Source organism: Acipenser ruthenus, chromosome 4 (assembly GCF_902713425.1).
Source record: "Acipenser ruthenus chromosome 4, fAciRut3.2 maternal haplotype, whole genome shotgun sequence".
Lineage (NCBI taxonomy): Eukaryota > Metazoa > Chordata > Actinopteri > Acipenseriformes > Acipenseridae > Acipenser > Acipenser ruthenus.
The window spans coordinates 1,961,427-1,984,637 of NC_081192.1; the positions used below are offsets into that span (position 1 = coordinate 1,961,427).

At 40.1% G+C, this 23,211-nt stretch overlaps 1 protein-coding gene across 2 annotated transcripts in view; it reads left to right on the top strand.

The window, feature by feature from the left end:
* Nucleotides 1-23,211, top strand: part of LOC117400616 (collagen alpha-1(XXII) chain-like) — a 115,517-nt gene that overhangs the window by 31,959 nt on the left and 60,347 nt on the right. For both annotated transcript variants that reach the window (XM_059021282.1, XM_059021283.1), the window contains exons 7-18: nt 553-828; nt 1,672-1,752; nt 2,072-2,185; nt 3,668-3,712; nt 4,732-4,794; nt 5,328-5,366; nt 11,156-11,209; nt 11,546-11,599; nt 11,882-11,935; nt 18,215-18,268; nt 18,831-18,875; nt 21,183-21,236. In XM_059021282.1, the coding sequence (XP_058877265.1) occupies nt 553-828; nt 1,672-1,752; nt 2,072-2,185; nt 3,668-3,712; nt 4,732-4,794; nt 5,328-5,366; nt 11,156-11,209; nt 11,546-11,599; nt 11,882-11,935; nt 18,215-18,268; nt 18,831-18,875; nt 21,183-21,236 (933 nt within the window). The remainder of the gene's footprint in view (nt 1-552; nt 829-1,671; nt 1,753-2,071; nt 2,186-3,667; nt 3,713-4,731; nt 4,795-5,327; nt 5,367-11,155; nt 11,210-11,545; nt 11,600-11,881; nt 11,936-18,214; nt 18,269-18,830; nt 18,876-21,182; nt 21,237-23,211) is intronic.

A 23,211-nucleotide genomic window follows, 5' to 3' on the forward strand; every position in this document is an offset into this window, starting at 1 on the left:
GCAATGTAGATGAAGTTACTACTGTGTTCGTATCTAATGCTGTTTTCACACACTTTGTGCAACCACTTCTCCACCCACTGTTATGGCGTCACTCCTTCAAAATAGGGATCTAGTCCAGAACTAGCTGTGCATTAAAAAATAATCTGCTTGCACACTGATTACTGTGTTTGACAGAGTACCAATCCAGAACCCACGTGGCTTTCGAGTAAGTTGTCATATAATTCTGATGTTTACTGGTTCATGGTGTCTCTATGGAATTAGCATAACAAGTCACTGATGTAAACAGTTTCATTTTTAATAAGATTCTGTCCTTATGCTGGGTCAGGTGAATGGCGTGATTTCGACCACTGCAATGTGATCTATGAGATTGCACCAGTACATAATCTGTAACTCATTAGTTAACTGCTGAACTGCTGTCAGTCTTATGAACCACAACCAGCAGTAAAGCATGTTGAGACAATCGCACTCGCAACTGATTAGTCTGTACAGTTTGCTTTTGTATATTACAACGAAGAGCTCACATTGACCGAAGCAGTGCTGGTCTTTCTGCAGGTGTCCATCCGGTTGGACGGCCCTAACAAGGCAGTGGAATACAATGCTGTCGGAGTGACAAAGGACGCAGTGAGAGCCGTCTTCAAGAGTCCTGCTGTTAGTGACCTGTTTGATCGCAACTGGCACAAGATCGCTCTGAGTGTGGAAGCTAAGGCAGTGTCCCTCTACCTCGACTGCAAACTTGTAGAGACGCTGCCTATCGAGGAGAGGGAGGACATTGACATCCAGGGAAAGACGGTCATTGGAAAGAGACTCTATGACAGCGTTCCTGTTGACGTGAGTGAAAGAATCACTGTCACTGTGGTGTTCCGCTTCGTAACACAGTACTTCTGGTATTGTAGCTGCTGTAAAGATCCATGTTATCATATTATATATTACCAATCACAAATCATAAATCATAGGATCACTGCAGTGCACTGTTATCCGCTATGCCATTGAATCACAAGACACTTTTCTATGCTCTTATGAATGTCCTATAGAGAATGCTGCAGTGCATACAGCACAAGTCACCCTGTACTATAAGTTACGTTTAACCGTGTGCAATGTTGGGGTGCCTCTTATTGTTATGGGAGATACCGGTTGACACGATATATATATATATATATATATATATATATATATATATATATATATATATATATATATATATATATATATATTTATTTTTTTTAACTTTAGAACTATGCCATTATATTATATGCACTGGATGATATCTATATACAGGAAATGGTTGAGTTCTCATTTGTGATAGTCTATATAATCATAAATCATAAATCACAAGTAGTAGGATCTTTATATAAGATATTACACACAATTTGTATGTGTGAAAGTCACCTAAGTGTCAGTAGCAGAATTTCCAGCCTATCACACAGGACATAATATAAACTCCACATGTCACATCCAAGTGGATATCCAACTTAGTCCCACAGAGAGTTGTGCTGATTTAATACTCCATCAATAACCAGCAAAGAAGACCTCACGATAGGCTTGTGTGGCCATCATTGGGTGCACTAGGGATGCCCTTCAGTGTGCTGCAATGTGGCCAGGCAGAGATGATGCAAGGATCCTGTCGATATCCAGTGGAAAGTCAAGTCATCCATGTGCTCACATGTGTTTCAGTTTGACCTGCAGAGAATGGTGGTTTACTGTGACTCCAGGCATGCAGAGCTTGAGACCTGCTGTGATATCCCCTCTGGTCCAGTAAGTATAATTCAGAGTTACTATTCTACAATAACATCTCAACTTCAGGGTGTTAATGGGGTAAACAGAAAGACCCTCCACAACTGAAAGACATTTAACAGCAAGACATGCTGTGATACTAATAGAAACCAGTACAATTCATTTTAACAAGTCTTTATTGATGAAAAATATGTTCCCAATGCTTCTCCCAGATTAACATCCCTGGTTGTCCTTTCTGTATATTTATTTAATTTATTGGTAGTACTGGTTATCTTCTGGTGGGTTATTATATTTTCTCTTATGTTATAAAGCACTTAAGTATCGGTATTTTTTTTTCCAGTGCCAAGTCAAGTTTGTGACAGAGGCTCCTGTCATCGAAATCACTCCAACAGTGAATGGAGAGCAGCAACGTGGAAACAAGACACTCAACTGCACCTGTCCTGCTGGAGAGAAGGTAAAGTAAAGGGTAGTGATCTACCTGTATATATATTCATGTAGAATCATCCCACTGGAGAGAAGGTAAAGTAAAGGGTAGTGATCTACCTGTATATATATTCAAGTAGAATCATCCCACTGGAGAGAAGGTACAGTAAAGGGTAGTGATCTACCTGTATATATATTCAAGTAGAATCATCCCACTGGAGAGAAGGTACAGTAAAGGGTAGTGATCTACCTGTATATATCTATATTCATGTAGAATCATCCCACTGGAGAGAAGGTACAGTAAAGGGTAGTGATCTACCTGTATATATATTCAAGTAGAATCTCAGCCATTCACTTTCATTAGGATTCAAAAATATGGCATGATGAACTTTTGGTAAACAGATGTGTCAAAGAGAGTCAATTCATAGCAAACCAACAGCAGCCTGTTGTCGGATGACTGCTTTGTTTGAAGTTTTATAACAGAAGCATCATATTTATTTATATACTGGTATATTATTTTATAAAAATCTAGGATCTTAGAAAAGGAAATACTAACACAGTCCTATGAACTACAACTAGAGAACACCTCAAATTTACATGTGGACAATCATCTACCTCACTGGTGAAAATAAATAAAGAATGTATATTTGTATGAGATTTTATCGGGATACTGCTATCTTCTCATACAACTGTTGAAGATAACTCCCTTACCTCATTTTCTTAGCCCTCAGTGTATCTACCTTAACTAGGAATAGTCTGTCTCCTGTACTGCACGCAGGTCCATGTAAACTGCAGTAGCTAATGCATATCATCATGAAACTGTTCAAACCAGTGTGTGCAATACGTTTTGAGAATTCAAGTGCTGAATTGCGATTTGCCTATTCAACACCACAGAGCGATTTTTTTCTTTTCTTTTTTTTAACTCATTTCATTTTGGAGCTACATGTACCTTGCATTCATTCAAATCCAACAGCAGAACGACTGGTTGGATGCTACAATTATGCAGATATTGATCATTCAGCTGTTTAATTTAGATTTGAAACATACTTTACATGTGGCATAAACAGAATACTCCATAGAGAGCTGTGGTTCTTTAACTCACAATGATGGCCGAAAGCAACCTGCTTTCCCCTTTCTGGGGTTTGTGGGTTCTTCGCACATTCACAGAGTATCCTTTATTAATGCAGAAGTCTATTTTCAGATTGATAATATTTGATTGTGGTTACTTGGTGAAAATGTTTGGAGATGAAGGGTTTTACAAGGTCTTACATTTCCCATCTGTATAATTCTTAGCTACCAGTTTTCTAAGCAAAACAATGCAAACATACACTTGAATTTACTGCATATTGCCACCTTTACTTTTGTCTAGACATTCTTGTGAGAATCTATTCATTAGCTTGAAACAAAGATGACATTCAAATTAGCATGGAGAATACATATTTATTTAAAACCATTCTCACAAGTTTGAAATGGTTAGAATATTTGCTGAAAAAATGTTGTATGTTTGTTGCAGGGGGAGGTTGGCCCACCTGGTCTAGCAGGTGCAAAAGGTGAAAAGGTCAGAGTCATTTCCATTTGCTTTTTCCTGTCATTGTTTCTTTCACTGTCAAAGAGTGAGTAGCGGGGTTCCGAAAAATATAGCGTTTTCATCCCCATGTGTTACTGTTTAAATAACGTACCTTACACTTATCACTTTAAACTCTGTTTCAAGTCGCAGATTTCAAGTTAGCTATAACATTTTATGAGTAACTTGAACTCTGCAACTGTTTAAGAGCTGAAAACAATTAAAAGGTATAATTAAGCAAATGATCAGTTCAATTAAGGGTCTAGTTAAGTAATTGAGAGCTCAGTTGGATTGAAAACCAGAAGACAGAGGGGATCCCCAGGATCAAGGTTGAAAACCACTGCTCTAAATCACTGCAGGAAGAGCAATTACAAAAAAAAAAAAAAAACAACGTACGGAACAGGTACGTTATTTAAACAGTTGTAGCAGCACGTAGGGATGTATAACACTATTTTAAGAACCCCGCTACTTACTCTTTAAGGTAGATGAACTAGCACCTTCAATTAGAGAAAATCAATACTACAGCTGAGGTGAGTAAATCAGAGCTTCATGGATTCCTTTAGTTGTTCATTTCTGTTACCAGAAGCCTGCAGGCTGTGCTTTTAGAAGTGCTTCCTTTCAAATGAGGCATGACATCAAAGTGACCCATATGGCTAGACTGACTGTATGAACATCAGGTTTTGGAATGTACAGCTATGGCCAAAAGTTTTGCACCACCCTATAGAATGAACTAATTCTGCTTCATAAAGTCAAATGAAACCTGCTGAATAATGTTACGTTAACATATTGAATTACACACCGCTTTGTCGTTTTCCATATACTTAACGAAAAACTGACAAAAATTAAAAAATGTGACATTTCAAAATGTAACGTTAAATACTGTACTACTGTTATGGCTTCCGGTAGATATAGTTTTGTAGTTTCATGATTAATGTAAAGCCTTTATTGCTAATGTATTTGTGTATTTATTTAGTCCTTTTGTATGCGTGATTGGGGTGTCTATTGTTCCGCAGGGTGAAAGTGGCAGCAGTGGTGCAATTGGGCCTGCTGGGTTCAAAGGAGAAAAAGGAGAACCGGTAAGAAATTACTAACATTAAAACCAACACACAGTGCTTAGTTTGAAAACTGCTGTTTGCTTTTCAACTTGATAAAACAATCAACAGTTAAAAGTAACAATGAAAGAGAAATGAGATCAGTGTTGTTTATAGTGTACTTGTGTGATCCTTGTCAGGGATTTGTTACATTACGTGTATCAGCGGTGCCCAGCTCCGACTCTAAGGTCCATTCCAATCCATTTCAGTACTGTATACCGACTCACAATGCTGCGTCCTTCCGTACTGTATGTGAGGCGTGTTTGAATTACAATTCACATTAAATCAAGACCTTCTGTGCTTCCTGTGATACCTGTTTTAGTGATCAGACTGTAAAATCAAAACCTCAGGGACTTTATTTATACAACTATAAATCATTATTTAAAGGAACCTCTATTAATGTAATATAATCCGTTAATTATTTAATTGATAACATGTGAAATGTCTCTTGAGGATTAAACACTGTTTTATGATTTTTTAAAAAATATTTGCTGTTTTTTTTTTTTTTATTGTTACAGGGCAGAATAACATCAGTCAATGGAGGAAAAGGGGAAGAGGTGAGCAAATAAATTCAACATACCTGTTAATAACACAGTAAAGGGTAGTGATCAGAGGTTAATCGCGTTTTTTATGGGCCAGTTTTAAAGAAAAAAAAAAAGCCATTAAAACATTAAGCACAGTATTTCTAGCCCGATTCTTAAGCATATATGTGGTATTCACCATGTACACCATCTATAGTGTTTTATTGACGTGGGAGGCAAATCTTTTTTTTAGTGCTGGTTGGTTACATGTTACAGTGAACCTGACCTCCATTAAAGACTTCAAAAGGATTTGTTGCACTGAGCTGTTACAAAGGGCAGGTTTAAATAGATTCCACATATCAGGCCTGTCTTTTAGCAGATTGCTGGCAATGTTTCAGAGTTATATCCCCAGTTACTGCATGTCTGCAGTCTAGTGCATGGGCTACACTTCGTTTGGAACAAAGTCATACTTCAAATCTTACCACTATGTCAAACATTTGCATAAATGACATGACATTTAATATATTGCAGACTGTGTAAAAGCACTGAGAACCAGACATGCAGTCAGGCTCTTTTTAAAAAGATACAACCCAAATCCAGACTTTACATACTGACCTGTGAGGACTTCTCAAAATGGCTTTCTCCAATGCTGGTGAACATATAGCAGTTTTGGCTGACCTTCTGTGTGTGCGCTTTTGGCAAAATGTTGGCCCATTGCAGGGCATTGATAAATAGCCAGGCACTTGCAATAATTCTGGGTCAATCTCACTGACCTGATTGATTTTCCAACTTCTGGGGCTTTTCTTATGTAAGTGATGGGATTTTCAGCACTTCCTGGATATTACCCATACACCTGTCTGTGTTGTCTTGTGGTAAATATTTATGCAGATACATCATTTAATAATTCATGTGTTTAGGCCCGAATGTTGACACATTACATAAATTACATACTGTATAATACTCCTGAATAAACGTTTCAGAAAACGCATAAGAAATGTGACAATCATCTGCATATGTACTGTATTACAATGGGCTGGTAGGTACAGCTATGGTGTTAAAGCTGAGCCAGGTAGCATAACACCTCTGTATAAGCAGATCACATCTACAGTATATTTGTAACACAGAGCTGCATATCATACATGCTGTTTCTGGAGATCGATTCTATAACACACTGTAAATATCTTCATGGGTAAACCCTCACTAGGTCAGCCACTTAAAGTAACAGTAAACAAAAACGCTTACCACCATGGCCAGTAGGTGGCGCTGAAGAACTAACAACCAATAACATTACAAATATATATACAGCATTATTACTGGAATTCAATGTACTTTTGTGAGATAATAACTTGCAGTGATATTGTGCAAAGGAGTAACAAACTGCTTGGATAATAACATTACAATTACAGCTTTCATGCCCACAAAACGATCTGTAATTCCAGAGTCTCTGCCCACACAGCTCCACCCTCTGAATCCTTAAAACTGAAATGCATCTGCTGCAGGGAAAGTGTTCAGGCTTCAAAAACATGGCCCTCCTCCTTTCAGTGTCATCCCAGGCCGGGTGCTACAATACAGACAGCATTCTGTTCACCTCTGCACATTCATTCATGAAAAACAAATTGGACCCGATTTGCCATGAAGCAGAAACAAACAACGGAATTGACAGTTGTGGCCATTATACTCCAGGTCTTTGAAAATGCATTTTCTCTTGTTCACTTTTCACAATTTTTCCAGAATGTACGCAGTTTACATAGAGGTCGGATGGTTGCTCAATTTCAGTCAACAAGTTTCGCTTACCTGTACACAGGAGCCTTCATCCACAAGCTTAAATTGAAATCGATGATGGAAACAAAAACTCCACAACCCACCATCGCATTCAATTCTAAACTAAAGAGTTGAGACTTGCTTCTGTGCACAATGTTTCATTTGTGTTTTCCCAAAGAAGTTTTTGGCTACAGGGACACAAGCCTTCTCCCCCTATCCCCCATTGAAACTATAGTATATTACTGCCAGTAGAAGTAAGCTTCTGCTACTCATTGCAGAAAGGAGGAGGTTATGAATGAGATATTGTGATGGACTCCCAGTATATATATATACTTTATATACAGGGATGCATTACATTATTCAGGCTCTTTGAGAGCCCAGAGGCAGACATTTATGAGCAACATCATATAATGCATTGGAATACAATTTCACCAGATTTTCTGCTGATATTCATGAAGTAATGAGTCATGTAAAACAAATGTATCCTCTACTTTGATGTAACTAAATGAAATTAAAATCAGAGTCCCCAGAGAAGTTAATACGCCTCAATGGTCAGATCACTTGTTTTGATGGTTTTGGGTGGTTGAAGCTATTCTAAACACTAATTACAGCTTTAGGATTGGTTTAATGGTTCACGGCCCAGGGATGACATTGCTAGGCAACATAGACACAGTTATATACATGCTGTGAGCTCCCACAGAAAGGCATGACAAGAGCAGATCCCCTTCTCAGAAGAGACATTGTAAATGATTGAAATGCAGTGACCACTATACACACACTAGGGAGAAAGGGAGAAGCATCCAACCATCCATGCAGAACTGTTACAGATACTTCTCACCCATGCAGGTAAGAAGGTAACAGGACAACAGCTGTCCATGGTTGCTGTTCACGTCAAGCCTCCGGCTGTCACTCAAATTCATAGGCATGTGGTCGCTTGATCATCTTAGAGGATGTGTACAGAACAGGCAGCATTATGCAATGCACTGCTGTTACAGATGTGTATGTGTGTGTATGTATGTGCATACATACAGTATGTATACACAGTATGTATGTGTCTATATACAGATAGATAGATAGATAGATAGAAAAGACTACAATTAAAACCTAACCCATTTATAAGGGTCCTAACTCACTTACTAAGCACTAGCAGTGGGAATGAAGCTTCAGTTGGTTCGACCCTACATGGACCAAATAAGGCAAACAGTGTCACGAAGCAAAGGTTAATTAACCATTACACGTGAGCTGCGAGTGTTCATTTTAGGATGTTTCAGATACTGATGGTAGTGAAACGTAATGACTTTACCAACAGTGTCCAATTTCGAGCACAGTGCTCAGTGCGCTGTTTCAGGCAAGCCAAAAAGAACAGTTCTCTCAGTATTTTTATACACAAAATTATAGTGAGCCTGAAATGATGTGCCCTCGCAATCAATATTAACCTGACATGTACTCCTACTGGGAAGCAGTTAGTGGAGGGGTAAATTGTAATCTTGTAATTTTGTTGATCATTAATGAACATTTCTGTACTGTGGGTGTTTGCCGAGTGATTGAAAAAGAGACTTTTTATGTTTGAATTGAAAGTGATGGTCTAGAGGAGTCGAATGTTCAAGTATATTTTCCTCTAGAGGAATTATTGCTTTTTGACGTCACTACTGTGGTATTATCACTTTTTTTTCTGAGTGGCTCAGGATGCAAATATAGCCTTTATCCATGTATATGTATATATATATATATATATATATATATATATATATATATATATATATATATATATACTGTCTCTCTCTCTCTCTGTCACAGAGAGAGTTTTAGAGCAAACATCCATCAATGACTGGTTTTAAAATGGTAAGTCTTTGGGCTGTGGCTAACATGGCAGATAAACATGTCACTGTATTAACTATAGGTAAGTGTATGTAAATAAGCCTGTTAAGGGCTTCGAGGGGTTATGGGACATCATAGGCCACGAGACTGTAGGCTTGATTACACACACTTACCTATACTTAATTCTTTATTACATATGGAGATTTTTAATCGACCGAACACACAGACACAAATATTGGCAGATCTGCAGAGCTGCATGTTGTGATTATCTGCCTTATTTTGTCTATGCCCACTCTCATATTTTTGAACCATAGCGAACGCCCTCCTGCTGTCAGCATCAGGTTTTGTACAAGGTAGTAAGCGGAATCCGGAGTTGTCATTTCCTGCAGCAGGTTGTCTCTGTAGAGAAGGGGTTCTCAAACTCTGTCTGCTGGTTTTCACTCCAACCGAGCTCTCAATTACTTTACTATACCCATAATTTAACTGATCATTTGCTTAATTAGACCTTTTTACTTGTTTTCTGTTCTTAAACAGTTGTAGTTCAAGCTACTTATAAAATGTTACAGCTAACTTGAAATCTACAACTGTTTAAGAGCTGATAACAAGTAAAAAGCTCTAATTAAGCAAATTATGTTCAATTGAGGGTATAATTAAGTAACTGAGAGCTCGGTTGGAATGAAAACCAGCAGACACACGGGGTCCCCAGGATCGGGTTTGAGAAGGTCAGCTTGTATGTGGTGATTGGGTCACATGCCGGGTTTTTGGTGTTGCTGTACATTCTTGGTTTGAGGGACTGTATGTCTCTGTGTTGTCCCCAGAGTATCCCCAGTTTGTCTCTGAATATTGTAGAAACTCGTTTCCAAGCGAGTCGGTAGTCAGAGAGATGTCTCCCCACATGAGGCTGTGCTGCTCCTTGGTCCAGTGCGTGAAATGGAGACCGTTCAGAAAAAAAATACCTGTTCAGAGCGCTGCCGGGTCCATCATTCCCACTGCTCAGAAAAAACACCTGTTCAGAAGGCTGCCAGGTCCACCATTCCCACTGCTCAGAAAAAATACCTGTTCAGAAGGCTGCCAGGTCCACCATTCCCACTGCTCAGAAAAAATACCTGTTCAGAAGGCTGCCAGGTCCACCATTCCCACTGCTCAGAAAAAATACCTGTTCAGAGCGCTGCCAGGTCCATCAATCCCACTGCTCAGAAAAAAATACCTGTTCAGAGCGCTGCCGGGTCCGCCATTCCCACTGCTCAGAAAAAATACCTGTTCAGAAGGCTGCCAGGTCCATCATTCCCACTGCTCAGAAAAAATACCTGTTCAGAGCGCTGCCAGGTCCGCCATTCCCACTGCTCAGAAAAAATACATATTCAGAGCGCTGCCAGGTCCGCCATTCCCACTGCTCAGAAAAAAATACCTGTTGAGAGCTTCCAGGTCCGCCATTCCCACTGCTCAGAAAAAATACCTGTTCAGAGCGCTGCCGGGTCCACCATTCCCACTGCTCAGAAAAAAATACCTGTTCAGAGCGCTGCCAGGTCCGCCATTCCCACTGCTCAGAAAAAATACCTGTTCAGAGCGCTGCCAGGTCCATCAATCCCACTGCTCAGAAAAAAATACCTGTTCAGAGCGCTGCCGGGTCCGTCATTCCCACTGCTCAGAAAAAATACCTGTTCAGTACAACTCTCCATATATAATAATATATATTAATACAAAGAGTACAAGACACAGGAAGCATACAGACACCGACAACCTGCACATCATACCCAAATCAGAAATATGCCCTTATTAATAACTTTCTACAAGCTTGCTTTTACATTGAATTTGAGGAAAAACACAAAGCATAACAACATATAAAATAGAAAAATACTACAAAGCCACACTTTTTTCTTTCAACATTACTGAAACAGTATGGTTAATGTTTTTTTTTTTTTTTGTTGTTGTTGTTGAGGGAAATGATAAATTAATGTAATTAGAAATGCAAATGTGAAATAAGTTTGAACTCACATCTTTTCTGCCAACCCCAGTGGAAGTGGTACAACCTGCAACTCTATCAGCTTTGTACACACAGATACTCCCTGCTTTTTATAGACACTGTTTTATTGTACCCTTTATAGATTATGAAAAGAATAGTTACCAATATGGGCCTATTGGACTGCCAAAGTATATTCAAGGTTGCACATGTGGGAGTACAGGCTATCAACATTTGTGTACTGCATGGAAGAAAAAAAGATAACCATTTCAATGTTTTTCCTCAGGGTAAGGATGGTGAAAAAGGTGAAGTTGGATCAAGAGGAGAAAAGGGGGAGAAGGTAGGTTCCTATTAGAACCAGGATGTGTTTTATTTTATGGTTAAGCACTGGACAATCTAGGGGACAGGCAAGTGTATTAACTGATGTATTGACAGTCCGTGTTCGTTCCATGAGCAGAGTGATTACTGGGTTTTATTTTATGGTTAAGCACTGAACAATCTAGGGGACAGGCAAAGACTAAGCCTGCCCAGTGTATTAACTGATACTGATGTATTTACAGTCAGTGTTCCTTCCATGAGCAGAGGGCATGGTTAGGTTTACTACACTAGTCTAGGATTAAACACAATTATAGTTTAGCTACCTGACCAAAATGTTTTCTTTTTGTTTTAAAACCAGGGTGCATTTGGTCTACCAGGCCTTGCTGGGAAGAAAGGAGATCATGGTGAAACAGTAAGTATAATAAATATTGGGTTTGAAAACTCATTTCTTTCTGTGTTATCTGTTTATTTGAAGATATTGTATACATATTTGCTCTTTGGACTCATGTAAAATAGAGCTTTTCTGGGTTTACATTTTGGTAAGTCCTGCAATCAAATATCGTGTGACATATCTAAAATAAACAGATGGTGCCATCATGACACATTCCTTCCCCTTAAAAGTGTAGGGAATATGCAGATGGATCTGTCTTTGCAACAGAAATCATATACAAAATAATATTCTCTTCAATTTCAGGGAACTCCAGGAGAACCTGGTGATATTGGACTGCCTGGACCTTTGGGCCCAAAAGTAAGAATAATAATTGTACAATATTTTGCATGGCCTTCTTTGATTGTCCATGATCCAATATGGTGTTTATCTGTTTTAGACATCTCAGTGAGTGTGGGCTGAAAAGATCATGGTTTGAATTAAGCTTGTCCCAGTATCATTTATCATAATCCCAGAGAAAAAGCAAACTGTATGAACACCCACACAAGACAAATGTAATCATACACGCACGGCCTTCGCTGAACACCGACCGCCTATTGACAGTGCCCCACCTCTGTCTAAAGGCACTCTCTTGGTGGAAACAACCTGCCCATCTAAGCCTAGGCATAGCGCTGGGCAGTGGCACCAGAAGGGAGGTTGTCACAACGGACTGTGTGGAATGGCCGGGGTTCGGGAGAGGAAAAATAGATCTTTGCCTTCCAGGGATTAACCCACTGTCCCCTCTGGTTCTCCACAATGGAAGTTGGGGACCCGCTGGCAATAGATGCCTTGACACATTAGTGGCCGAGGCAACTGTTACATGTAGGGGTCTATTTAAATCGAAGAGAATTTACATATTTTTCCCGGGTAGGTTATGGAATAAAATTAGGATTTCACTGACATTTTGTGGACCTGTTTAAACAGTATATAATATAATAGTTCAGAGCACTATAAAATCCTAAAAATAGTGGTAGTTAAAATGGAGTGCTGTCAAGCATGCAACATCCCCCAGCAGTCGCTGCCGACATTCTCTGCTGACCTCCAGTATGATTTGGAATTAAAAGCTCAGTATTCCATTTACAAACCTTTATGCCACACTTCATATATGTGGCATGTACAGTATCTACAGCAGCAGTGTGGAGTAGTGGTTAGGACTCTTGACTGGAGGGTCGTGGGTTCAATCCCAGGTAGGGGACAATGCTGCTGTACCCTTGAGTAAGGTACTTTACCTAGATTGCTCCAGTAAAAACCCAACTGTATAAATAGGTAATTGTATGTAAAAATAATGTAACAATTGTAACAATTGTAAGTGAACCTGGATAAGGGTGTCTGCTAATAAATAAATAAATAAATAATAATAATCTGCAGAGGGGTTAATCTAGTAGCCATGTAGCTCTGTTTAGGTTTTAGGTGAAGTCCTATTTCAGTCTTACTGTTTTTCGCTTGGTGAGTCAGTCACTTGTTCAGCATATGGTACTCTTCATGAGGGGACATTGCATCATTCCGGGAAACAAGGTCCTGGCTGAAAACTAAATAAAGAGGCTTTCCAGCCCCCTGCTGTTCATAGAGACTGCAGTGGAACATTGCGTCTGTTGTTTTTAATACGTTTATTATCGGTGGAAATCCCCTTGGCAGCAAAAAAAAAGTAACAAATGATGAACTGCTTAATTTTCATTAAGGTCTGGATTGTTACTTCTATTAAAATGATTTGTTGTTCTAATTTAAACAAATAAAGAACAACAACAATCTCTAAAATTAATTCTACAGATTATTTAATGTATTGATTATATAATGAATGCATGTAAAGCTTTCTGAATTATAATTGAGAAAATAACATCAAGAAGTAAACACGTGTTTTGGTTTCCCTCATTTCTTGTAATTATTAATTCCAAACAGAGATAAAAAAAGCATCTGTGTCCTGTAAGATAGTTGTAAATCATTAATATTTGCAGATTCCAGTATGTTTCACCAAATTATATTGATAATAGTAGAGAGTGTAATATTTAAATTCTGCCATGCCCCTGTAATGAATCTCGTCCAAGCGACTGAGGGGTTCATAATTCTACAGAGCTTGCTGTTTAGTTGAATGGTAAGATGTTTTGCAGTTTGCATCCAGCCCTTGCCTTTCCATTCAGTTAAAAAAAAATGGCTGTGAGAGATAATATTCGAAAACTAGGCTAGGCTAGGTTTTATTTAAAAGACTTGAACTTAAACATGCATGGTACTGTGCCATCTTTAAAAATACACAATCCTGCAATTTCTCTCTGGTGAAATATTCTTTAGCAATGCCTGCATTTTTTTAATGACATGTTCTCACAACAATGTGAGGTTGCATGAAATATAATAAACAGGGTGTGCATGTGTGGCAGGGTGCCCCGCCCCTGTGCGTATTTTTGTGTTTTATGTTGTATGTGGCATGTTAATGTTGGTGTATATGTATTGGTGCACAGGATATAATGTGGAGCTATGTAGCACAAGTGTTGTTAAAATGTGTATTTATATTTAGGCACAGTGATTGCACAATAATAACGATTGCTACTCATGCTGGAAGACCAGCACGATGCTTGTTGTTTGGGTTCATTCACTGTTTGTCTGTCTATTTGTTTTGGCCACCGTGCCGTTTTGTTTATAAAAGTGTTTGTGTTTTGTTAAAACCTTTTATTTTGTCCATTCATTTATAATAAACACACAAGCAGCACATTTCACTGACCTCACAGTCCTGTGTGTTGTGGATTTACTTCCTGACGTGACGTCACCACAGAGCTATCCTTGACAACATGGAATAAATATGCCTATATTTCTGGCTACAATCCCGCCTAGTGTGAAACCACATACCTGGGATGTACCCATGTTGCAGCAGGGATGAAGAAACATTTGCTTTAATCAACATTTGGGCCTACAGTTCAATCCAGAGAAGCTTGGATGGAAGCGTCTGTAACAAGCTGCTTCCAGTGCATTGATATGCGTATAGTGTACTTGTGTCTGTCACCCAGGTCAACCCGGCTTTATCAAAAGCAGTGTGAAATTGCATACCTGGCCAGCATGACACCGGGTCCCGACCCAGGTAGGTTCCGACCCGGGTAGAGCATGGCAGTGTGAAAGGGGCTTTAGACTAGTTTTTACATATCTAGATAACAGGCTCAGAATGTTATGCACATTAGAGTTAAGGGTTCCTTCTATTTTAATCATCTAATCAAAAGATATGAATCCTACTAATCCTACAATAATATAATATACAGCATTACAATACAATGTAATACAATACTATTAAGGCTGATAGAGAAGGGATACACACTGGCAGTATTTAGATCTGTTGCAGTTTAGAACATGAAAACAGACCCTTTTATCTGAGATGAGGCTGAGATGTTTCCTTGTGTAATGGGCAGTGTTGTGTGATGCACTGTCGTTAGAGTGCATCCCCTGGGGGTGAGATGAGATGAGGCTGAGATGTTTCCTCGTGTAATGGGCAGTGTTGTGTGGTGCACTGTCGTTAGAGTGCATCCCCTGGGGGTGAGATGAGATGAGGCTGAGATGTTTCCTCGTGTAATGGGCAGTGTTGTGTGGTGCACTGTCGTTAGAGTGCATCCCCTGGGGGTGAGATGAGATGAGGCTGAGATGTTTCCTTGTGTAATGGGCAGTGTTGTGTGGTGCACTGTCGTTAGAGTGCATCCCCTGGAGGTGAGATGAGATGAGGCTGAGATGTTTCCTCGTGTAATGGGCAGTGTTGTGTGATGCACTGTCGTTAGAGTGCATCCCCTGGGGGTGAGATGAGATGAGGCTGAGATGTTTCCTCGTGTAATGGGCAGTGTTGTGTGATGCACTGTCGTTAGAGTGCATCCCCTGAGGGTGAGATGAGATGAGGCTGAGATGTTTCCTTGTGTAATGGGCAGTGTTGTGTGGTGCACTGTTGTTAGAGTGCATCCCCTGGGGGTGAGATGAGATGAGGCTGAGATGTTTCCTTGTGTAATGGGCAGTGTTGTGTGGTGCACTGTCGTTAGAGTGCATCCCCTGGGGGTGAGATGAGATGAGGCTGAGATGTTTCCTTGTGTAATGGGCAGTGTTGTGTGGTGCACTGTCGTTAGAGTGCATCCTCTGGGGGTGAGATGAGATGAGGCTGAGATGTTTCTTTGTGTAATGGGCAGTGTTGTGTGATGCACTGTCGTTAGAGTGCATCCCCTGGGGGTGAGATGAGATGAGGCTGAGATGTTTCCTTGTGTAATGGGCAGTGTTGTGTGATGCACTGTCGTTAGAGTGCATCCTCTGGGGGTGAGATGAGATGAGGCTGAGATGTTTCCTTGTGTAATGGGCAGTGTTGTGTGATGCACTGTCGTTAGAGTGCATCCCCTGGGGGTGAGATGAGATGAGGCTGAGATGTTTCCTTGTGTAATGGGCAGTGTTGTGTGGTGCACTGTCGTTAGAGTGCATCCCCTGGGGGTGAGATGAGATGAGGCTGAGATGTTTCCTCGTGTAATGGGCAGTGTTGTGTGATGCACTGTCGTTAGAGTGCATCCCCTGGGGGTGAGATGAGATGAGGCTGAGATGTTTCCTCGTGTAATGGGCAGTGTTGTGTGGTGCACTGTCGTTAGAGTGCATCCCCTGGGGGTGAGATGAGATGAGGCTGAGATGTTTCCTCGTGTAATGGGCAGTGTTGTGTGATGCACTGACGTTAGAGTGCATCCCCTGGGGGTGAGATGAGATGAGGCTGAGATGTTTCCTCGTGTAATGGGCAGTGTTGTGTGATGCACTGTTGTTAGAGTACATCCCCTGTGGGTGAGATGAGATGAGGCTGAGATGTTTCCTCGTGTAATGGGCAGTGTTGTGTGGTGCACTGTCGTTAGAGTGCATCCCCTGGGGGTGAGATGAGATGAGGCTGAGATGTTTCCTCGTGTAATGGGCAGTGTTGTGTGGTGCACTGTCGTTAGAGTGCATCCCCTGGAGGTGAGATGAGATGAGGCTGAGATGTTTCCTTGTGTAATGGGCAGTGTTGTGTGATGCACTGTCGTTAGAGTGCATCCCCTGGGGGTGAGATGAGATGAGATGAGGTTTAAAGCTCTAAAACCACGAATGCAGACGAGCCCAGCTCTTTTGCATAGTGGTTGAGATGCTCTCTCGGGGTGCGCAGGGTTGCTAAATTTTAGGATAGGTACAGGGGTCATTCTCTTTACTCGCTTCAACTGAACATTAAACTTTATACTGTATTCCATTATATTATTATAGGTACACCTATCAGAGTAGTATGTGCTTCCCTAGATCGTACCCAAACCCAGCTCTGTCCTCTTGGTTTGTAAAATATATTTTTACTTGGCAGAATTGAAATTATAGTGGGCGTTCAATGTTATTCATTGAACTTTTACTCATTGCACAGTACTTTCGCTTAGAGGTTGAGACTCTTTCTCCTGTTCAATATGAAGGATTGCTAATTATCCATATTGAGAGCTCTCCTTTGCAACAGCCTTTGTAAATGCCACTTAATAAGCTCTGCCCTTTACATTGTTCTAGCCTGGCTGTAGTGTTTGGTGCAGTGAGGAAAAGATCTGCTCCAATCCACTAGAATACAGAAGGGTAAACTGGGACTACTGTAACAAACCATGACAGGATAAGGCTTGCATAATGTGTGTTATATTAAACACAAAATAATATCGGCCAACTATATGACCTGTCCAGAAGGAGATAAATGTATTTGATATGAATCATGATGGGAATCCTATTTGGGAAGCCAGAGTGTTTGTAATGGGAATTGCTGTTCAGTCAACACCTGCACTTGCACCTTGAAGAACATCAGACCTTACAGGTCCCAGAGTTTACTCAGCAGGGATCCCAATTACTGCAGGTCTTGCAGTTCCACCTCCACCTGGCAGTCTGTAGAGTGCAGGCATGAAGTATGTTCAAGGTTAAGATCATTCTATAAGTTTTTAAATCTGCAGAGAGAACATTAAATTAATTATGATGCCAACCTATTCCATTACACAGAGACATCTTCCACTGCAATTACACAGAGACATCTTCCACTGCAATTACACAGAGACATATTCCACTGCAATTACACAGAGACATATTCCACTGCAATTGCACATAGACATATTCCACTACAATTACACAGAGACATATTCCACTGCAATTACACAGAGACATACTCCACTACAATTACACAGAGACATATTCCACTGCAATTGCACAGAGACATACAGTATTCCACTGCAATTACACAGACATATTCCACTGCAATTGCACAGAGACATATTCCACTGCAATTACACAGAGACATATTCCACTGCAATTGCACAGAGACATACAGTATTCCACTGCAATTACACAGACATATTCCACTGCAATTGCACAGAGACATATTCCACTGCAATTACAGAGACATATTCCACTGCAATTGCACAGAGACATATTCCAATACAATTACACAGGGACATATTCCAATACAATTACACAGGGATATATTCCAAAACAATTACACAGAGACATTTTCCACTGCAATTGCAGAGAGACATATTCCACTGCAATTGCAGAGAGACATATTCCACTGCAATTGCACAGAGACATATTCCCATGCTGATCTCTAATGTTCTTGTTCTCTGTGATTCCACACAGGGATCAGAAGGGCAAGATGGATCCTCTGGTATACCTGGGCTCAGAGGAGTACCTGTAAGTGAATCTTTCTTGTGTTCCAACCATTTACTTAAAGGGCAGGTCTGATTTGACCTTTTTACGTTCAGCTGTAAGTGTACAACTAATTCAGTTACAATTTGAAATAAAACACATTATACCCCAATGGGGCGAGACAATACTTTTACACTTTACAGATTTCATGTAATTATCTCCTGTCTCTTGAATTTGGTCCCAGTTTGGGTACCAAGCTCCATTGAACTACAGCGTCATCATTGCACCAGGAGGATCGTGTGAATAAGGGCAAGCGGCTCTTATTCATGGCAGAAACTCAAGGCAGGACTGATAGGGGCTGCACTTATGATTATACACACTGAAAACACGAGGGGGCTACGAGATACAAAACAGTGCATACAGTTAACAAAGGGAGCAGAATACTCGTACGGTAAAAGCAATCTGAGACTTTGCCTTCAAACGACAATAACATTCTGACCACAATGTTTTCACTGTATTGAAATGTGCCAGAACAACCCTAGATAGACATCTTTGTTCTGAGATTACACAATGTAAACCCATGCTTGTTTTCTGTCTTTTTATACAGGGTGAAAGAGGAGTTAAAGGTGAAATGGGTAATGGCGGAGAGAAGGTAAGCTCTATTTCAATGTGTAAAGCATTTTAGATTGTGTTGTTAATTTGTGAATAACATTATATATATATATATATATATATATATATATATATATATATATATATATATATATATATATTATTTAACATTCTTTAAAATTCCTATTTTCACTGGCAACACGTTCAAGACTGCTGTTGCCTGGCTTTGGAATATCACTTTTTTTTAAAGGTTGGTAAGATTGCAAAAGCATGCTGTTAGCGCCCTCTGCTGACTATCTCAGAAAGTGAGTAAAAAAGGACATCCTCAAATGAGTGTGTTTATACCAGGGGTGCCCAATCGCAGTCCTGGAGAGCCATTCTACTCCAGTAGAATGTATCATTATCTTCTACAGGGTCTGGATGGAGGTTTAATTAGTTCAATTAAACGATTTAGAACAGGGTTGGAACAAAGACCAGGAGTGGAAGGGCCAGCTTTGGCCACCCCTGTTAATACAGTCTGTGTACGTATGACTGTCACTGTAATCTTCTACACCCCTGTTAATACAGTCTGTGTACGTATGACTGTCACTGTAATCTTCTACACCCGTTAATACAGTCTGTGTATGTATGACTGTCGCTGTAATCTTCTACACCCGTTAATACAGTCTGTGTATGTATGACTGTCACTGTAATCTTCTACACCCGTTAATCAGTCTGTGTACGTATGACTGTCACTGTAATCTTCTACACCCCTGTTAATACAGTCTGTGTACATATGACTGTCACTGTAATCTTCTACACCCCTGTTAATACAGTCTGTGTATGTATGACTGTCACTGTAATCTTCTACACCCCTGTTAATACAGTCTGTGTATGTATGACTGTCACTGTAATCTTCTACACCCCTGTTAATACAGTCTGTGTACGTATGACTGTCACTGTAATCTTCTACACCCCTGTTGATACAGTCTGTGTACGTATGACTGTCACTGTAATCTTCTACGCCCCTGTTAATACAGTCTGTGTATGTATGGCTGTCAATGTTCAATCTTGTGTATTGTCGTGGACAAATAGTGCAGCTCCTTGTCTGAGCATTTTCTAAACTGGTATCTACTAACCTCTTAATGAAGATGATTGTAGGGTTGCTTCAATTAAAAAAAATATATAATTTAGAAAGACATGAAATCACTGCATTTTGTAGATATATAACATCAAAGTTATATAACAAAAAGTAACAAAGGCTGTTGCTGCCAAGAGCATCTCATTGACGGAGGCTTGAGTTTAACATAATGGTCAGCCCCACCTCTAACACATACAGAGGTGTTCTCAAGAACCTGCACCGTGAACCTTAACCCTTGATCGCCTGGTTGTACCATGGGAATGCTTAAGCACTCTTTTAGCACTTGCTGGCAAATAAAGCAGATGCACAATGAGTGTCACTCAAGAACAAGGTTGGATAACCACCATAATGACATTTTGTCCTCAGTGATTACAGCACATGGCTATGCAAGGTTCTTATTAAGCAGAGTAACTCCGAACATCAAGTGTATCTCATAGCAAGGTGCATTTCTCAAATCAGTACTGAGAATGGAGCTGTGAGAATTTGTCTTCAGTTTTCAGTCACCAGGATGCCATCTTTGCTGTAAACTAGATTTGACTAGTTAAGACACCATGCAGAGTATTAATGACCAAAATGGGTCATTAATACTATATTAACTTTATTACTTCTAGTACTGTAGCCCATATTTCACAATGTCATCTAAATTGACAGGTATGTCCATTTTAGTTCAGGGTGACTTTTAAATAGCAAAAAAATGTTTATTTTTCTTTCAGAAAGGTGCACATTTAATCAAATTCACCAAGCAAGAAAGCATTCTGACATCATATCCTCTTGGTTTCTGTGGCTGGGCTGTTAAAGCAATCACAGCTAACAGTAAATCTGGCTACTTTCTCTGCCTGTTTCCTGCTCTACCTACAGTGCATGTCTGTTCAAATGTTTAACATCAATGCACAGTGAAGAGGATGCATTATATCCGCTTGGGAGAGGTGAACTGAGTGGGGAACTGCAAATGCAGGGTGCAATTAGAGATGTATAGGGGAATCTTGGAATGCCATCGGCAGCAATGTAGAAAAGAAAAGTGTGATTTGCTACTTCCTATTACGTTGTTTTTATCCTGACATGGCATTCAGTAAAACACTGCTAGATGGAAAATAAAATAAAAATCTGATACTGTACCTTGTGAAATATAATACGGGTATAATTATCTGCTACATAAATATAAAAGCAGAAAAAAGGATACCTATAGTATATATTATAGTTAAATGTGTATATATTTTTTTATTCAAGGGAGAACGTGGCCTAGACGGATTTCCTGGGAAAATGGGTGCCCCTGGAAAAGATGTAAGTTCACTTTAATATATTTTGAATCGTTTAAAGGTTAATCTTGTTTCCTGGGATAAATAAATAAATAAAATGTGTGTGTGCGTGTGTGTGTTTGTGTGTGTGTTTGTGTGTGTGTGTGTAAAAAACAGTTGATCTCAATTCTAAAAAAAGAGCTTGCTTTATACGCAGGAGTACTGTGGAATGGCATACTTGAGATCTAACTTTGGCTCTTGGGGTTACAAGGTGAAGGGTTGTTGCCAGAGTAGTACTGGGGCAACATAAGCATCCGCGGTAAAACCTTGACTGGAGTCAGCTGTTTAGTGCAGGACGAGACACAGGGGCACTGCAGAGGAGGGGGTTGGTATTTTGGGGATATCAAATTGTGAGACAGGTGCAGGTTGTGTGTTGAGTCTGGAACAGATGTCTGTGGATTATATAGAGAATAATGCATGGGTAGTGTGGGATATGAGAATTGAATGCCCGACGAGGGGTGGTACATAAACCTAGAGGGTGAAGGCCGAGGGGTTTATCCAAGCATCTCACCCCAAGGGGGGGCTTTACATTTTCATTTTTCACACTCTACCCCGTGCAGTGTTTAGTTTTTTTTCTCTGGTGAGCAGTTGTAAAGTTCTGTGTTGCTTGCTGTGAGGGGCTTACTGTACTTAGTCTATGTCAATGAGTTATTAGCTTCTGCTGGGGTCGAGCTCCCTTGCTGGTGTTAATAAGCTTGTGTTTCCTGTAATAACTGGCTGGTTATTACAGGAAATATCTTCAGGATGAGCCCATTGAAAAAATTGCTCACCAGTTGTTATGATGCCACTATGTGTGTGTGTGTGTATATATATATATATATATATATATATATATATATATATATATATATATATATATATATACAGTGCCTATAGAAAGTCTACACCCCCTGTATTAATTTTTTTTTTTTCATTTATCTACACATCCTACCCCACAACTTCCAAGTGAAAAAAATATTCTAGAAATCTGTAGAAAATTTTAAATAAAAACTGAAATAACTTGGTTGGATAAGTGTCCACCCCCCTTGTAATAGAAATCCTAAATTAGCTCAGGTGTAACCAATCGCCTTCAAAATCACACACCAAGTTAAGTGGCCTCCACCTGTGTTAAATTGTAGTGATTCCATGATTTCAGGATAAATTCAGCAGTTCCTGTAGGCTCCCTCTGCTGGGTAGTGCATTTCAAAGCAAAGACTCAACCATGAGCACAAAAGCGCTTTCAAAAGCACTCTGGGATAAAGTTATTGAAAGGCACAGATCAGGGGATGGGTATAAAAAACATCAAAGGCCTTGAATATCCCTTGGAGCACGGTCAAGACGATTATTGGAAGTGCAAGGTGTATGGCACCACCAAGACCCTGCCTAGATCAGGCCGTCCCTCCAAACTGGATGACCGAGCAAGAAGGAGACTGATCAGAGAGGCTACCAAGAGGCCAATGGCAACTTTGCAAGAGCTACAGGCTTTTATGGCCAAGACTGGTCAAAGTGTGCATGTGACAACAATATCCCAAGCACTCCACAAATCTGGCATGTATGGTAGGGTGCAAGAAGGAAGCCATTACTCAAGAAAGCCCACCTTGAATCCCGTTTGAAGTATGAAAAAAACACTCAGGGGATTCTGTAGCCATGTAGCAAAAGGTTTTGTGGTCTGACGAAACTAAAATTGAACTTTTTGGCTTAAATGCAAAGCGTTATGTTTGGCGCAAACCCAACACAGCGCATCACCCAAAGAACACCATCCCTACTGTGAAGCATGGTGGTGGCAGCATCATGTTATGGGGATGTTTCTCATCGGCAGGGACTGAGGTCAGGATAGAAGGGTAAATGAATGGAGCAAAGTACAGAGAAGTCCTTGAGGAAAACCTGCTGCCCTCTTCAAGAAAGCTGAAACTGGGACGGAAGTTCACCTTTCAGCATGACAACGACCCAAAGCACACAGCCAAAGCTACACTGGAGTGGCT